Here is a 16,905-nt window from a genome sequence, read left to right on the forward strand (position 1 = left end):
CACCGTAGACGCGGCTTGACGAGACGAAAACAGGACAGCCGCATCACCAGCGCTGCCTGAAAGGAAAAAGGGTGTCGGCCGCAGAAGCGCTCCGCCAGGCACATGGTGGAATAGGGACCAGTCCTTAGTACCTGCGGGGTCCAGGTGGTCAGGTCATTCTGTCACGCAGCAAGGTGGTGGTGGACCCCAAAAAGCAGGCAGGAGGGAGGAGCAGGGTGAACTTGACGAATTATATTTAATAAAACAGAGAAAACTGGATCCAAAACAAATAAAGTGCTAACAACCAAAACTAATCCAAAGTAGCAAAACAAAACCATGACTGTGGCAAAAAACTAACAGGAACAGAACCATGACAGAAACAAACATGACAGTTGCAAGCAAACAAACAAAGTGCAACGAACAAACATGACAGTAGCCAAGAGCAACAATGACCCGACAATGAGTGTTCGGGCTGAGAGTCCATTTAAAGCACTAATTACCTAATGACCAACAGGTGTGCAGCTGCAGGGGGAGCCCTACAGTGCCACCTGTTGGTCCCAAACCGAATCCTGACACCTATCAGAAAAATCATAATAATCAAACCATTAGTTTTCAAAGTGTTAATTGCATTTACTGTCAACATCAAAACAAACACATCTCAATACATAACCCCCAACCAGTTTAATTTTTTTTACATTTGCATGATATTTGCTCAGCCTAAATTGTCCCTAGGTGTGAATGTGAGCGCAAATGGTTGTTCGTCTAACTGTGCCCTGCGATTTGGCTGGCAACCAGTTAAGGGTGTCCCCCGCCTACTGCCCAAAGACAGCTGGGATAAGCTCCAGCACCCCCTGCGACCACTTGTGAGGATAAGCGGATCGGAAAATGAATGAATGAATGATATTTGCTTTATTAAGTGGACACAACACATTCAGAGGCAACAGTTATCTTAAGAACAGTTATCTATTTTTTTCTTATCCTCTCATGGTGCGTTCATTTCAAGCTTTCCAAGACCTCAATGCCTTACACACGACTGTCCATCACAGTTAAGGTCAAAGCTTCACGTGTTGTGGCAATCTTGTCGCAAAAGGCTGCAGACTAGAAAATGTTCCACCCATGTGTTTGTACTGTAACTCACAGTATCTCTACCCAGCGAAAAGGGATTATTTCTTAGACTTGAAATGAACATTATCACTTTTTGGCCGAATAGCAAACGCTCTGCTTCTTACAACATGTCATTGTTCGCGATCAGAAAAAGTGATGCACATTATACATTAACAAAGGATGTGCCCACTCTTCAACGTGCTCTTTTTTTATTGACAATATTGCTCAGTAAAAATACGCCTTTGACCTCAAACTATGCTGTGTTCAGCACCGGATCCACCATACATTGTAAGATAGTTTCATAACCTACCGGTACAGTGTAATGTATCATCCACACCACCATAGGCATGTAAAATAAAATACTGCAAGTCCCTGTGTAGATTTTCTTCTGCACCAGCAACGAAGGAGTCCAGGTGCGTAAAATTCAGAATTTCTCTTTGTTATGTATAAAAAAGCAGAGTATGAGATATTTAACTTCATAAAAATCAATTGTGTAGTTGTATTGTACAAGGTATGCTAATGCTTTTTAATCCACACAGCAAGGGCAAGTATAGGATTAAAAAGATTACCTCTCGATACTTATAATAATTCTAAACATAAAGTTTCCAGCTAAAATACAGTTATGATGAAATACTGACTTAAAGAAAGCTTGGAAATTGTTGTTAATGTGGTGCATGTGCGCGCTAAATACTGCTGTCAGACCTGCCAGTATGGAGTGCTTTTAAATCATACCGAATGAGCAGAGTCAAGTATTAAAATGAGTGAAGATGGAGGAAATGGGCTGTGCTGACTAGTATACCCTCACTAATCTTATTTGTTCAGTGTGGTTGACTCTTGAGCTGGTGTGGGAAAATGTTTCTGGAAGACCTTTGAAGCGACAAAGTCCCTCATTAATATACGCAAATTCATACATACCAAACATCCAGGATTTCCAAGGTGCCTTCTTTTAGAGAACAAAAGTGTTCAGAGTTAAGCTCAGCAGGGACACTTGCACCCTCAGCTATGAATAGGCTGATGACAACTTATGAGACATTACCTTTGTCCAAGGTAAGTGAAATGCATGCTTGGTCTTCACACAGAGTTTGATTTTTGTGTCTGTATGTCAAGGACAACTTTGGAACTTGCCATCATTTGGATCCATGAACTCAAAATCGATTATATGTTTGCCTTTATAGGCTTCATTTCCCTCTCAGAGTATTCACCGAACAAGAAAATCCAGACTGTGGACTTCCATTGCCAAGATGATCACTCACATGTCACTGTGCAAATTTTGTAAGTATTAATCTGTGTCCTAAAGTAAAATGGAGTGCTTTATGTATGGGCAAGTGAAAGTGACATGTTCTTTGCCTCTGTCAAGTTCCTTTATTTCTATTGGGAGTTGTGGTGTTTGTAATGAGCGGGATCGCCGGAGACCCCCTGTATGAATGCCTTCAAGACGCCGACTATAGTGAGCTCCTAGATATTGTGGATAAAGGACTCCCCTCCACAAAGACACCTCAACACGTAGCGATTATTGGTGGGGGCATTGCTGGAATAACCGCAGCCAAGTTTTTGCAAGATGCCGGCCATAAGGTAGAGTGACTCAGCTCTCTTTTGTAAAAAAAAAAAAAAAAGCTCTCACGCTTCATGAAAATGTGAGAAAACCGATAATGTGACCTGTTGGACAAAAAAAGGTGACCATAATAGAAGCCAGTCACCGTATTGGAGGACGCATTGAGACCTTTAGGAATACAAGAGAAGGCTGGTACGCAGAGGTGGGCGCCATGCGCATCCCCAGCTTTCATAAGTGAGTACAGTGCCTTTTGACACCATTTTATTTTATTCATTCGTTGTAAATGATTTTTTGGAAAAAAGTCTGAAGCTGAAAAGAAAGAATACATGCTCAGTTCTCTTTGACTGAATTTATTGATGACATGCAGCAACAGCACGGTGAATAGTGGTTAGCACGTCTGCCTCGCAGCCGGAGATTCTCGGGTCCTTCTTTGTGGGGTTGGTAAAGTGAGACCAGAGGAAAGACCGTGAATTTTCCTGAGCTGTTGGATGTGAGCGTGAATGCTGTTCGTCTGTATTTGCTCTACAATTGACTGGCGACCATTCCAAAGTCTCCCCCTGTCTCTCTCTGAGAGTCTGCTGGGATAAGCGCCCTTATAAGAACAATCACACTGAACAATGGAAGGAAGGAACATTTGAGGCAGTCGAATTACATCGCTAAAAATTGGTGTTGTTGTTGAAAAACTCATCACAGAGATGAAGAGACGAAAAATCGAGAATTAAAATAACTCATGTTGTACTTCAATTCAAGTGTGATTGTTTGCCTGATTCAACTGCATGTATTTCGTCAAATGTAACTTCTGGTAGACATTATTTGCAATAACATGCTATACTTTCCCACAGGATTCTGCTCTCCTTTGTCTCCAAATTAAAAATCCCCTTGAACCATTTTGTTCAAGATGACATGAACACCTACTTTTTGCTAAATGGGAAACTTCATAAAAACTTGGCTGTGGCAAACAACCATGATGTGCTGAATTACACCCTGAATGAGGGAGAGAGGGGGAAATCAGCTGCGCAGCTCTTCAGTGAGACTCTGTGGAAGGTTTGTAGACATTCTGGGTTCTCTTCGAGTCAATCTCGCCATCCATGTTCTCCTGTGCACCATGTGTGGGAAGGTGAAGCCTATGCAATCTGACTGATCGCAGTCCATCAATGAGCTGATCAATTGAAATGACCAATCCTGAAGACTCATACTGTATTCATACCCTGCTCTAGAAGTGTACTTTCGATTTTAGTATTTTTACTCATTTGATCATTTTTCATGTTGCGAATGAGAATACATTTTTCTGTACTAAATATTTCAATCTTTGAGCAGGTGAGAGATGATCTTCAGACAAGTGGCTGTAGTGCAACGTTGGAAAAGTATGACTCCTACACAGTGAAAGTAAGTAATATGCACTACATATCGACTAGGATAGTCTAGGTTGACTGTGACCAAAGAAAGTTTAGAATTACTGTTGCTGATTAGAATTATTGATATGTTTGTCAAAAGGAATACTTGGTGAAAGAGGGCAATCTGAGTCGTGGTGCGTTGCGGATGATTGGAGACATCCTGAATGAAAACAGCCTCTTTTACACATCCATGCTAGAGATGCTTTACGTCCAGTCCGACATCAATGATGACACAGAGTGAGAAAATATTGACATACATGAGTGACATTTTATGTGGAAATGTTTTCTGTTTTCAAATGGACTTAATATAGTCTATATATATGTGTGTGTGTATACACATACCGGTATATAAAACAAACAAACTCTGGATGCTTTTCTTCCAGGTACTACGAGGTCACCGATGGCTTTGACCACCTCACAAAGGCTTTCTACGGCATGTTGAACGCCACAACCCTCCTCAACTCCAGGGTCAAACTCGTTAACCAATCAGGAGGCAGAAACGTGACTGTGACATACCAGGACGTGCGTACTCCAGGTTTGGTGACTAACCTGACGGTGGACCAGGCACTGGTTACAGCCACAGCCAAGGCAACCCTCCTGATGGACTTCCAGCCAGCGCTTTCTGCGGACAAGAGGGAAGCCCTGCGCTCAGTTCACTATGCGAGTTCCACCAAAGTGATACTGAGCTTCATGGAGCGCTTTTGGGAGAAAGAGGGCATCAGGGGAGGGAAGAGCATCACAGACCGACCATCACGCTTCATTTATTACCCCAGCCACAGTTTCCCAGGAACAGACGCAGGGGCTCTGCTCGCATCGTACACTTGCTCTGACGATTCCACCCTCTTTCAAGGTGTGAGTGAAGATGAGCTGATGGCTGTGGTCCTGGACGACTTGGTTAAGATCCATGGAGAGGATATCAGGTCTCTATTTACTGGTGGACTGGTGAAGAAGTGGGGCTTGGACCCCTACAGCTTGGGCGCGTTTGCCCTTTTCACACCCTACCAGGGTCTTTATGCCAGAGAACTATTCCAGAGCGAGGGACGTGTGCACTTTGCTGGGGAACACACCGCTTTACCTCACGGCTGGATAGAAACTTCCATGAAATCTGCCCTCAGAGCGGCCAAAAATATTAATAGCCTCACAATTCAACCCTAATCAGTTGGGGAAGAAAATAATTTAAAATCGTCACATTTTACATGTCACAGTCAATTATATTCCATAGGTATATAAAGTTGTAATATTTAAACAAGCAATTATATTTAAATACACCAGTGATCACTTTTGAAGTGAATTTGTTACAATGACTCTTTGCCTCAACTTTCTGTTTCAGAAATCTGAGGATTCAATCAACTGGAATATTTCAGCATACAGAATCACATGTTCATTATCGCTTGCGAGGATAAGCGGTTTAGATAATTGCTTGATGTTCTTGCATTTTGCAATTGGGTAACTATTGGTTGCTACGTTCAGTTCAAAATCAACTGAGATAATAAGATGAGCTCTACGAATTTACTCAACTCCGATATACTGCATTGTTTATGTGTACGCAAGTGTAATTGGATTGTTGAAGCAAAGGCATTCCACAAGCAAATTAATAAGTGTTCGGAAGAAATCCTAATGAAATCCACACTCCACCAATAACAGCCAGTTTACTTGTGTTCCAATTCGATGATCACACCATTCAAACATGAAATGCTAACAAACATGCTGATCACAATAGTATATCATAGTAATATTGTCACTCTTCACATCCCTAACCCCAAACATGTTAGGAATCCAAAACATTTGTGTATAGATATTTTTAATATGCTAATAAAGTCCAACAAAGGTCTCTGCAGTCCATTGTTCAATGAGTGCCTTTCTGCACCATTTGAGTGAAGCGGTTGGTGATGGTCAAGGTGGTGTCAATGAATCGCTCCACACAGCTGACAAGACAAGTTTCTGTCCGGTAGTCTAATTTCGAACCTGGACTATCCACACACTTGTCCCAGCACACGTCTGTGAAGTTGTGCACCTAGAAATAAGCAGACATGATGGGAATGGAAATGGGTATCATGACTAAAATACAGACAATTCAATCAATAATTTTAACTGCATGTTTTATAGATATTAATAATACTGCATATATATACTGTATATACAGGTATATATTTTCATGTTTTGTAACTGTGATTTGCTTGTTAATGTTTTCCAATTATGTTGGTAAGAGCGTGTTTTCAGTAAATGTTACAGTTTATGTTTACACAGTAGCCTTTTTCATTCAAACCTCAGTAAAAAACGGCGAGTGCGGTCAAACTACGGCCCGGGGGCCATTTCAGCAGCCCACAACATGCCATACAGACATACATACATAAATAAGTAAATGATATTTGACATGGGCAGCAAGGTTAGTTACAAAAGGTCAAGGCGGGCAGAGTGAGAAGTGTGTCAGAAAAATAGGTGCCATTTATACTAAAACATTTGTTTATATCCTGTAGAACTTTTCCGGATATTTGAAGATACAAATAACCCATTTATGATGAAAATTATAACACTATTTATCTTCAAAACACCATAGCGAATAAAGATAATTCAATTTTTAGAGGCAAAAATAGTTTCTTCCACTTTGTGCTCGATGGCTGATTTATGAAGACACCACATTTATGATCCTCAATAAACTGAAACATGGTCACCTAACTATTTTTTGTTGTTTTGGTTATGAATGTGGAGCTGGATCTATTCTGTTCAATAGCGGACTGTCGGCCACCCCACAAAATTGGACAAATCCTCAAATTTGCCCTTAACAGAAAGCTGTTGAAATTAACAAGACAATACAAAAGATATATATAATTACTGTCTTTACTGACTGTAGCGTGTTTCAAAAAGTTGAAGAATTTTAAAGTGGCCCTTTCATTCAGCCATTTTTATGGATGTGGCCCTCAAACAAAAACGTTTGGACTCCCCTGATGTACAGTATTTCAAATTAGTTCTCCTTGCAACAAGATCTATCGTTGGATTCACATTGCTTCTGCGTATGTTCCAACCACCAGCTTAATGAAGTCCATGTGGTATCATTTGAGTCATCAGTCGGCGTGTACAGTACAGAATTAGAATACTGTATGCTGTACGGTCCACGTTGGGGTACAAACCTGGGCCTGAAACTGAGCCTTTTGCTGTTCTATGGCAATCAACCGCTGAAGCTCTGTCGCTTCCGCCTTCTCCGACGCACTGAGATTGTCAAAACCCTCCATAGCGTCTCTTAAACGGATCTTAAATAGACAGAATTGTTTTTTCGTATCAACGGTGATGTGTAGCAGTAAGCGTCGATCAAGTGACCTTCGGTAAAACTGCTTGTGCGTGCGACCGGTGCTTCACGAGTCCGCGTAGACCACCGCGGACATACAAACTATGGGATGTGTCGCTATACATCACTGGCGGCTGTGACATTCGGCAATTCACATTTGTAAATCAGTTCACTTGTGATGACGTAATAGTGACGCTTTCAAAAGTCATAAATATTTCAAGAAGAGGCGTTGTCGGAAAACAACTCAGTATTTCATTATTATATAGTACATATTTTAAGAAGCACATTCAAAAAATAAACAATCCATGATTTTTTTCTGTGACCTATATGAATGCGTTTACGGTCGTGGCTTTTGTTGTCATTGATATTTTGTTCTGAATAGCGTTTTGTAAGCATAAAATTCAGAGAACTGTATCTTCTCTTAATTAAAAGATCTTTGTATCGGGATGTTTCAGTAACAACTTCCGGGTAAATCGTGACGACCTTGGTTAGTTGACCAACATGGCGGCTATCGTACGCTTGACTTCTGTTTGTCGCAGAGGAGTCCACCGTAAGAATACAAAACTTTCTCATCGCTTTCCTGTTTTGAATTTGCTCGCAAATTAGGCAGATCATTTGGGAGCTAAACCGAGTGTCTTGTTAATGTGTGTGTTAGGCATGGTACGCAGAAAACAGTGGTGCTCATCTCAAGTTCATGACTTCAATCAATCAAGCTAATTTCATTTAATTTGAATTGCTCTAAAGGACAGTTTCCCTGTATAGCAAATGAATGGAATCAACAGTAATCCACTATTATAAGTGATCCGCATGTATAGGAAGATTCTGGAGAGGAGACTCCATTGTAAATCTGTCAGGATTGCATATTAGTAAATCCTTATCATGGGTCCCGTTTTATTATGTCAACATTCGCTTCTCAATTCGGCTCACTATTGCTGATTATTCTTGAGTAGATATTTATCTAATGAGGGGATATTTCCATTTCAGCTTTTGATTCAAGAAGTGATCAACTCATTCATATCTGTAATAAAATATATGTGTTCATTTTTTTTTTTTAGAAGTAGACTGTTGTCTCAACAATGTTCAGTTTTAATATTGTGATTCTGATACATGCATGTTGTTGTTTTCTCCCCCCAGCTCTATTCTACCAAAGCACCTTGCTGGCAAGGCCGTTGATTCTACCACACAAACATCAGGAGCAGACTTACATGCTCACTGCAAGGATTCATGCTTCCCAAACTCTAAGTGGTCAGTGTTGTCTGTACAGTGAACCTTGATTTAATGAACTAAATAGGAAGGAGTAGGTTGTCCATTAAAAGCAGTAGTCGGTTCAACTGAAGCGCATTTTCATGGCCCAAAAACACCCAATACATTACAAAATTGTATTTTACTTTACTTTTTGCTGCAGAGCGTGAATAGAGTGTACACGTTTTGGAAATAAAGCTGTTTGAAACGTTTAAAAGTTTACCCAAACTTACCATGCTGGTGCTTGAGGGCCATGCAGCTGGTTGTTTACAAGACCTGCTTTCTTTTATTATTTCCACTTTGATTAGCTGCCAAGAGGGGCTTGACAAGAAATAACTGGATACTATACCAAAATCCGTACACTACAGAATGTTTGCTATATGCGTACATGACAAGTGCCTGAGTAAACTACAGAGCTGATCATTTGAATCAGGTGTGTTGAAGTAGAGAGGAATCTAAAACAGCCAGGATATGGCTTTCGAGGAACCGGAGTTTTGAATGCACCTCCCTTGTCATGATCATCGTGAGACATCAGTGTTTACACTCCCGTTCGCGGCTCGCTGTATTGTACAATGACAGCGTAATCAACTGACAATGTCTTAGCATCCTCAATTAGAGATTGAATATGATTTTGTGATGGCATTGTTGATATTGGTCACGATGTGATGAAATGGCAATAAAAACTGTGTTCAAGGCAAGCTGAGAAAGTTGAAGGGACGAGTCAAGCCAGCTGCTCTCCGCTTCCGCGAAACATGATTCCCGCTAACGCTCTACTATTGCAGTGTTGATTGAACACGCTCTCTAAATGTGAATGCACGCAAAAAATCTTTCCACCAGCCAATCTGCAGACCATCTGTGACCTGAACCGTGGCACATGAACCATACGGATCACAGATGAAAGATGATCCTTTGAACCACAAATTAAAATATGTACTCGCGTTCGTGCAATCAAATTTTTACCAGGACACACGATATTCGATCACATTGTATTCGCAGTTTCGAGCCCTGATAACCCCAAATCATTGTAGTGAGATTTATACAAATTTCTGTAGTTGTACATTTTGCCTCCCTGCAACCCACCCATGATTCTTTGTGGCCACCCATGTTGTCTTGTCCAAGTTAATGTATTGAAATGCAATGCCTATATCTTATATTTTAAAGCGAGCTCCGGCTCCAAAGCTGCCTCTCTGCACTGGACAGCTGAGCGAGTGTTGAGCATCCTGCTGCTAGCCATGGGGCCTGTTGCCTATTTTCACCCCGGCCCTGCTATCGATTACTCTCTGGCTGCTGCACTCACCCTCCATGGACACTGGTAAGATGCAAGGAGCTGAACGGTCAAAGGTTGACAATTGGGGGTGGGAATCAAATGTTAACTTACAGTGGATATACAGTACTATTAGCAACTGTTTTTTAACATTGTTTTAGTTTGTTACAAACCTCAAAGTATCCTCAAAAAACAGTGATAAACATTGAAGATGTTTCCCACAAAAAAACTGTGGAAATGGGGATGAAAATTACTCTGAAATAAATACTGGGGAAAAAAAATCGAATAATATGCGACTGCTGGTGCCAAACTGCAAATGTGCAGCAGTTCACTCTTGTTTTAAGTTGTAATATTACCATTCACCTTCAGATGGCTTAGTTGTGCTGGTCTCCTGCCCTGTACTGCAACGTGAGTAGGCTCAATAAAACTTTGTGGATTTGGAGATGCAGGACATAGTTCCTTAATAATAATAAATAAATAGTGTTTATTTTGTGACATCCTTAATTGTAATTTTTTGCAAGAAAGCCCTTCGCACTGAGAAAAAAAAATCCAGTATGTGGTTATTTTGTTGAATGCTTCAAACCCTTTTTGTTGGGTTCGAACAGTGTAGCGTTTATCCATGCATTGAATAATATCGAAAGTGAAGTATATTGGGCATGCATTTTGCACATATTTTTTTGTCCATATTTAAAATAGCATTTTTGTCATTCATCTGGTTCGGAAGTGCGTGGTCTTGTGTGGATCCGAGTTGCATTGATGGGAATATGATGACCTCCCTCCAGCGTTTAAGGTGCCCATCACTGGCAAAATGGAATGCGCGTTTGACTCAAGTAAGGAGTTTAGCACGAGAAAATCATCTCGAGACCTCACCTTCAAATAAGAAACAATACTGCATATTTTTGGTATTGGTAGTTTAAAAGCCACAGCACTCAGTGAGCTGCGCTTTTCTGCCTCCCCCAAGTGTCAGGGAAGACTGAGAGTAAAAGTTCTCGCTCTCCAGCTGGGCATCCGTTATCCACAGCCAGTAGAATAAGGATCTTGGAAGTATTTTGCATACATAGCCGACAGACTCAATAAAGCATAGCTTGCTACTCAGGCCAGAAGAAGGAACCCATTTACTATGGACAAACACATGTCTGACAGTCATCCCGAATGTAATCCCAAATTTGAAGAGTAACAAGCCTGCCTGTGACACATTTAAATGACTGTGATTTATTTAGTGACAAACTTGTTCTTGACGGATGGTATTTGATGAGCAATTAAAAAAATCTGTTAGTAGATGAGTAGAGTAGAACATATGGCCTCGAGCGGTTGCATAATCACTGCCAATGTCTCTATCGACATAAAGGAATTTGAGAGTTATTACATGATACCGTGTTTTGGCCTTGACCTTTCTGGCAAGACATTCGGCCAGGATCGTGTTTCAGCGTGCTTGGTGAGTGAGGCTCCAGACTCTGTCTGCCTTTTCTAGGTCAAACAAAATGATGAGTAACTAAAGGGGAAACAGAAAAATAGTCTTCTGTGCTGCTTTATATGAAATGAAAAATTTTAAAGAGTTAAGACGTAAATAAGCAGATTGTTGGACAGTGTCCTGAGCGCTGCAACCTTTTTGGACCCAATATTTAAGGGAAACGGTTTTGTTACTGTGGATGAACAGGGTTCCTGCAGATGCTTAAAAAGTATTAAAAGGCATTTCATCCGTGAATGTCAAAACAGTGCTTTAATTGGCATTAAAATGTAAAACAAAAATAGAAACTTCAGAAGTCTTTAAATATGTTAACTCAAGGGTCGAAGTAAGCAGTTTTGAATTACAGTTTGCAGGTCCAAATTTGTATTTTGCGCCTCATTGGTACACATTGAAAAGCAAAACTTCGAATCGCAGAGACAACTCTCAAAAGAAGGTAGGAGAAGAATCACTGAAATGGTTCCAAAAAAGCTTGGGCCCACGTGATCTACCGCAGATAGTTGGAGGGCAACACGCGGCTCTTTAGCGCTATCTAATGGCTCCCTGGAGCTTTATAAAAATGTTTGAAAATGGAAAAAGATGTGGGAGGAAAATTCATTTTTTTGTTTGAAATAAGGTTTCTGTAGGAGTAAAAACATGACACACACACAGATTTGCGTCACAGCCTGTGACACGTTTCTATTCGCAGTGCGGGATGCAAGGCAGGTGATGTTGCACAAAAAAAAAAAAAAAGAATAATAAAAATAAAACAAAAACGGCGCTTCGTGTACAATTACCGAGGGTACTGGCAAAGAGAATCTGGAGGGCCGTGAATTTTTTTTTTAAACGGTACAGGTGAGCTACGATAGTCAAAAACGCTGCAAAAGTGCGTCCCATGCCTCCGCGTCAGAGCTCCACGAAAGTGGGTAGGCATGCGTCTGTAATTAAGTGTGTTGTGTATGCCCAGGTTGATCGCAGTAGGTTGGTTGAACGAAAAGTAGATCTTCGGTCAAAAAAGGTTGGACACCCCTGCTCTACAGAATGCACTGCACGGAAAAAAAACCCAAACATTTAATTATGAAGGCTCATCGTGTAATTGTAGCAAACTTAGTCATTTTGATAGTAGGCTAATATAGATACAGATATATGTTGCAGCTCCGAAAAAAGGAGAGCTGTAGTGGTGGTTTTTTTTTAAACGTACACTTTATTTATGCTTTTAACAGTCTCGTTAACGTCTGCGTCCGACTCCGTGCCTTCTCTCCTCTAGTTCGACTTGAGACGCGTTCAAAGACAGCTTCCGAAAAACGGAAATTAATGATCACTTCAATGACACTAAGAAAAGTGAAAATAATGCACCAAAACAGAAAATCAAGCGAGGAAATCACAAAATAAATTCTATGGGGGTGTTCGTGAACACACAACAAAGGAATGAATAACATGAACAATTCTGAGATAGTCCAATCTCCTACATACATACAGCATGTGTTTCCTTCATTGTAAGTTTTATAGAAGGCTTTTATTTTTTTGCAGCCCCAGACATATTTGTTTTTTTGTTTTGTTTTTGTCCTATATGACTCTTTCAACATTTTGCATTGCCGACCCCTGGCCAGGAGGAATGGCCTCGATGCCAAAAAGTATATTACAGGTTTTTTCAAATGCTAAAACACAAAACCCAATTCTCTAACTAAATATATTACTAACATGTACAAAGACACACAAATGGTTGTTTATTTTTTTTCTCCTCGACACTCCTCGGATCTACTTGGGACCTGTCTTAGATCTAACGGTAGATCAGGATCGACGTAATGGGCACCCCTGGCCTACACTCTTTGCAGTCGACTTGTGACAAGTTGGCAGTCTGTCAGCCCCGTTGAGCACCGCAGTTGTAAATATTCTCAAATCTCAAAATAAAATCCCGAGTGACTCTCTTGCTAGCATCACACAATCACAACAGCAGAGCCAACAACAACAGTAATGTGGTTTAAGTTGGGACTCTTAAGAGCAGATGAACGAAATTTACATACTCTTTGGACACCGTGTGCACCTTCTGGTAGTAATGCTGCAAAAGTATTTGCCAACCACGTTAAAAAAAAATCAATACGATTCGGGTACGGGGAGTTTGGGTGCCAGTCTGAGCTTGAATTTTAATATACACAATTCGCACCTGAGTAGAAATCGCGGCAACAGCCAAATTATGGAGAAAAAAAAAGTGTGACTTAAAGTCTGAAAATGCGGTACATCCTTTTTAAGAGTAATTTGCTTTCTATGCTCTTGAAATATGTAAAGCTATCACTCCAGTGATCACCAAGCTATTGGCTTGTTACAAAAACACAAGCGCACCAACGGCCATGATAAGTAGCAGTTGATCCATGTCATTTATGTTTAATTCATGTCGTGCCGTATATTTTTTGGGTTTGTTTTTTTGTAATGAACCGTGACTTTAGGTTGTGTGTTAATAGCAACATCCAGTTGAATTCCTTGGACAATTTGCATTGCTTTTAAAATGAAGAATTTCTGATGCAGGTGCTTGTGAACTAAAAATTGTTGTTATTATTAAAATTTGCACAATCTATTGATTGGCTCCGTGAAATAAAACATTGGAGCAAACACGAGCTCGTTCACGCCGGGGTTCTCTGCTGCCTTGATGTATTTGTGAGCCCGGAAGCTAATCTATTTTTAGCCTTTTCGTGTGTCTTGTGAGCGGTTGTGTAGGTTGTTTTTTTTCTTTGGGGGGGGGGGGGTTTACAGCTTCAAAAAGTAAGAACCATTTATGTGAAAAAACAACGATCCACCGTGTGTGTTTTAATTAATTTGAACATCCATTTGATTCAAAATAGGTTTCTTCATTCAACATAAGTTATGTGACCTTCCGGCCAAGAACGTTCAGCCACTCATAGATGCAACCTGCAGGCAAGCGCGTTGTTTGAACAAATCGCTCCGTTGTTGACGAGACGCGCTAAACTTTTGCAAAACAAGAAGGAGATGTTGTAAAATTTGTATGTCACACATGCTATATTTTGTTCCAACTTTTTTGGGGGGCGTCAAAATAATTTTTTCCAATGCATTTTCGCTATGGTGGGGGTCGACTCTAGCATAAATATACAAGTTATTTAATTACAGGAGATGTATTGCCCCATCTTCTGATCAAATAAGCGATTGAGTATTGTTTTTTGTGTTTGTTTTTTTCCTCCAAATTTACTCAACGATTCCAAAAACCTTGATCGTGTAAAGCCTAGCCCTATCAAGCTAATGAAAAAAAGGGGGGGGGGGGTGCAGCCAGCCATAGCACAGCTGTCAGCAGAAATCGGCCAAGTCCAGGTTAGTTCCGGCTGGTTGCAGCCTCGTCAAGGTGGCTTGAGCTTTATGTCTGAGCAGTGTGCTGGTCCATCAGTTAGAACAAACACTAGACAGCCTGGCAGGCGCAGGCCACAAATCCCAGTCATGAGTGGTGATAAATCCTCCTAAGCTGAGGCCTCCAGGCCAGGTGGCTATCTCAGGAGGTCGGGTTGCGTCCTCTTTGACCACAACTGGTGAGACAAATATCCTGATGTCATTTGGGTGGCGGCAGCAGTGCAATGAGGTGGAAAATGAAGTCTAGAAAGTTTCTTGCATGTAGTCTGTGCCTGATAGGATTAGGAACCTTCAAGCGCCCAAGAATGTTGGCACTGAGCGAGCCCAGTTAAGCTCACTCACTTGGATGGCAGAGGTGTCAAATTGAGAAGAGTTTAGCCACTACAACAACTCAGTAATTTTCATTGTCTAAGTCTGATATTGTGACATAGACTGTAACAGAACATTCAAAGTAATCCATCGGCAGCTTTGGGTGAAGATGTACGGAGCCATTAATAGACTTGGCTCTCTTCAAATGCAAGCACCATATGCATACATCTCGAGTACATGGTCTTGGAGATGATCACGATGTTCTCCAACAAAGATTTTTTTTTGGGGGGGGGGGGCATGCATTCTCATACACAAAATGGACAAAACCACACAAGTGGAATTGCTTAACCGAGTGATGTTCCCCACATCCTGTTCAGAGTCATTGGTGGAGTTTGAATAAATAGCCTATTTTCCGTACTATACGGCGCTTCGGAGTATAAGGTGCACCATCTATTTTAAAACTGTTACATCTATCTCTTCATATCTAGGGTTCATTGCATTATAAGGCGCATAGAACAGAAGCTCCAATAATGGCTGTGGTTGGGCAATGCATCCACTAGATGGAGCTACTCGAATGGGAATACAATACAATAAGATAAGATAAGAAAACTTTTAATAGTCTCACAATGGAGAAATTCCCACTTCACAGCAGCAAAGTTATGAGAGGAAGAAGTAGAAGAACAAAATAAATAGATAAAATAAATACAGCTTTATTTACGTAGAGCTTTCACAACCACTGCAACTGTAACAAAGTGCTTTACAGAACATATAAAATACCACGTCCACGAAATCAGAATATTGATCCATATCGAAGATGCATCTGATTATGAAATGCACTGTCGGCTTTTGAGAAAATGGAATGCTTTTAGGTGCGCCTTATAGTGCGGAAAATGCGGTAAACTAACATTTGCTCAGTCCCATATAACAGTCAAATGTGAATGAGATCTGATTACTTTGCAAGTTTAGTTCTAAAATCCCATTTCATATTTTTGTCTTGCAGGGGTCTAGGGCAGGTTTTGACAGATTATGTTCATGGGGAGACCAAGATCAAGATCGCCAATGCGGGCCTCTTCCTTCTGTCCACGGTCACGTTCGCAGGCCTTTGCTACTTCAACTACAACGATGTGGGCATATGCAAAGCCATTGCCCTGCTTTGGAGCAAATGAACCTGAATGTTAGCTCGGAAGAATGACCTCAACGTGTTTCAGAGAAATTCTTAGAAATACACGGTCGGCTTTGACAATATTTCCAGTGATTCACATGTGCGTAATTGTACTTTATATTCATCGGTTGTGCTCAATTTGGTCAGCTGAGTTACTGATGGGCAATTTCCTTGGGGGTGGGGATAAACTTGTCAAAGCTCAGTGTGGGCTGGAACTTGGGATGAAGTAGGCCAATGTCTTTTATAGTCTGTACCATATCATGTCAGTGACTCATCGTAGTTCATGAGGCTCCATATTTTGCCATAAAACATTTGTCACATTGTACAGACCAGAATAGTCTTATTTAACCTCTACTTTTTTTGTTTTGTTTTTTCCACAAGGATTCGAGTTGTTGGATGATTTTCAAACGCATTTTCTTTCACTTGTACATACACTTTTGATCTTCAATCCATCTTATGTAAGACGTGCTCCATTGGTGTGTTTAAATGTTGCATTTGAGACGCTTCATCTCGGTCAAAGGTTGATTGCTGCCCTCTTGACAACCAAACAGCATGTACTTGTACCTGTCCTTTACTGTATGTCACTCAGCTTTACTGTAACGACCACTTCAGAGTATAAATGTAAGCATTTTACTTCTCCCCGTGCAAGGCAATATCATATATTTTACGGTCTTCGGGTGAGCCCACAGCAAGCCTCCTCTGCCTGTATTCATTCTTTTGTCATTGTTGGTGCGCTTTGTCGGCTTGTTGAAGACAATCGTGTTGTCATCACGCATAACATCAACAAATGAATGGAGGCAGACCCTTTGAAATAATTCATT

At 40.8% G+C, this 16,905-nt stretch overlaps 3 protein-coding genes across 4 annotated transcripts; 2 read left to right on the forward strand and 1 right to left on the reverse strand.

Moving 5' to 3' along the window:
* Positions 1-1,968: 1,968 nt before the first annotated feature.
* Positions 1,969-5,581, forward strand: il4i1 (interleukin 4 induced 1). Its single transcript, XM_086126127.1, has 8 exons — positions 1,969-2,130; positions 2,259-2,355; positions 2,441-2,655; positions 2,757-2,869; positions 3,478-3,679; positions 3,953-4,021; positions 4,130-4,266; positions 4,413-5,581. The coding sequence occupies exons 1-8, from the start codon at positions 2,086-2,088 to the stop codon at positions 5,182-5,184; spliced, it is 1,650 nt and encodes a 549-aa protein (XP_085982253.1). The 5' UTR covers positions 1,969-2,085; the 3' UTR covers positions 5,185-5,581.
* Positions 5,582-5,661: 80 nt separating this feature from the next.
* Positions 5,662-7,455, reverse strand: timm8b (translocase of inner mitochondrial membrane 8 homolog B (yeast)). Of its 2 annotated transcripts, XM_086126129.1 has the most exons (3): positions 7,345-7,455; positions 7,158-7,277; positions 5,662-6,043 (listed from the first exon to the last, which is right to left on the reverse strand). In XM_086126129.1, exons 1-3 carry the CDS (start codon positions 7,453-7,455, stop codon positions 5,876-5,878), a joined length of 399 nt encoding a protein of 132 aa, XP_085982255.1. In that variant the 3' UTR covers positions 5,662-5,875. The 2 variants fall into 2 exon arrangements, with proteins under 2 accessions (XP_085982255.1, XP_085982254.1); XM_086126128.1 differs by having other exon boundaries at positions 7,158-7,391.
* A 332-nt stretch (positions 7,456-7,787) lies between these two features.
* On the forward strand, positions 7,788-16,721 carry sdhdb (succinate dehydrogenase complex, subunit D, integral membrane protein b). Its single transcript, XM_086125998.1, has 4 exons — positions 7,788-7,862; positions 8,447-8,557; positions 9,716-9,866; positions 15,923-16,721. The coding sequence occupies exons 1-4, from the start codon at positions 7,814-7,816 to the stop codon at positions 16,086-16,088; spliced, it is 477 nt and encodes a 158-aa protein (XP_085982124.1). The 5' UTR covers positions 7,788-7,813; the 3' UTR covers positions 16,089-16,721.
* The last annotated feature ends 184 nt before the right edge of the window (positions 16,722-16,905 follow it).

The sequence above is a fragment of the Hippocampus guttulatus genome, chromosome 12 (assembly GCF_054856545.1).
Source record: "Hippocampus guttulatus isolate MCC_2025c chromosome 12, RoL_Hgut_1.0, whole genome shotgun sequence".
In the NCBI taxonomy this organism is placed as follows: domain Eukaryota; kingdom Metazoa; phylum Chordata; class Actinopteri; order Syngnathiformes; family Syngnathidae; genus Hippocampus; species Hippocampus guttulatus.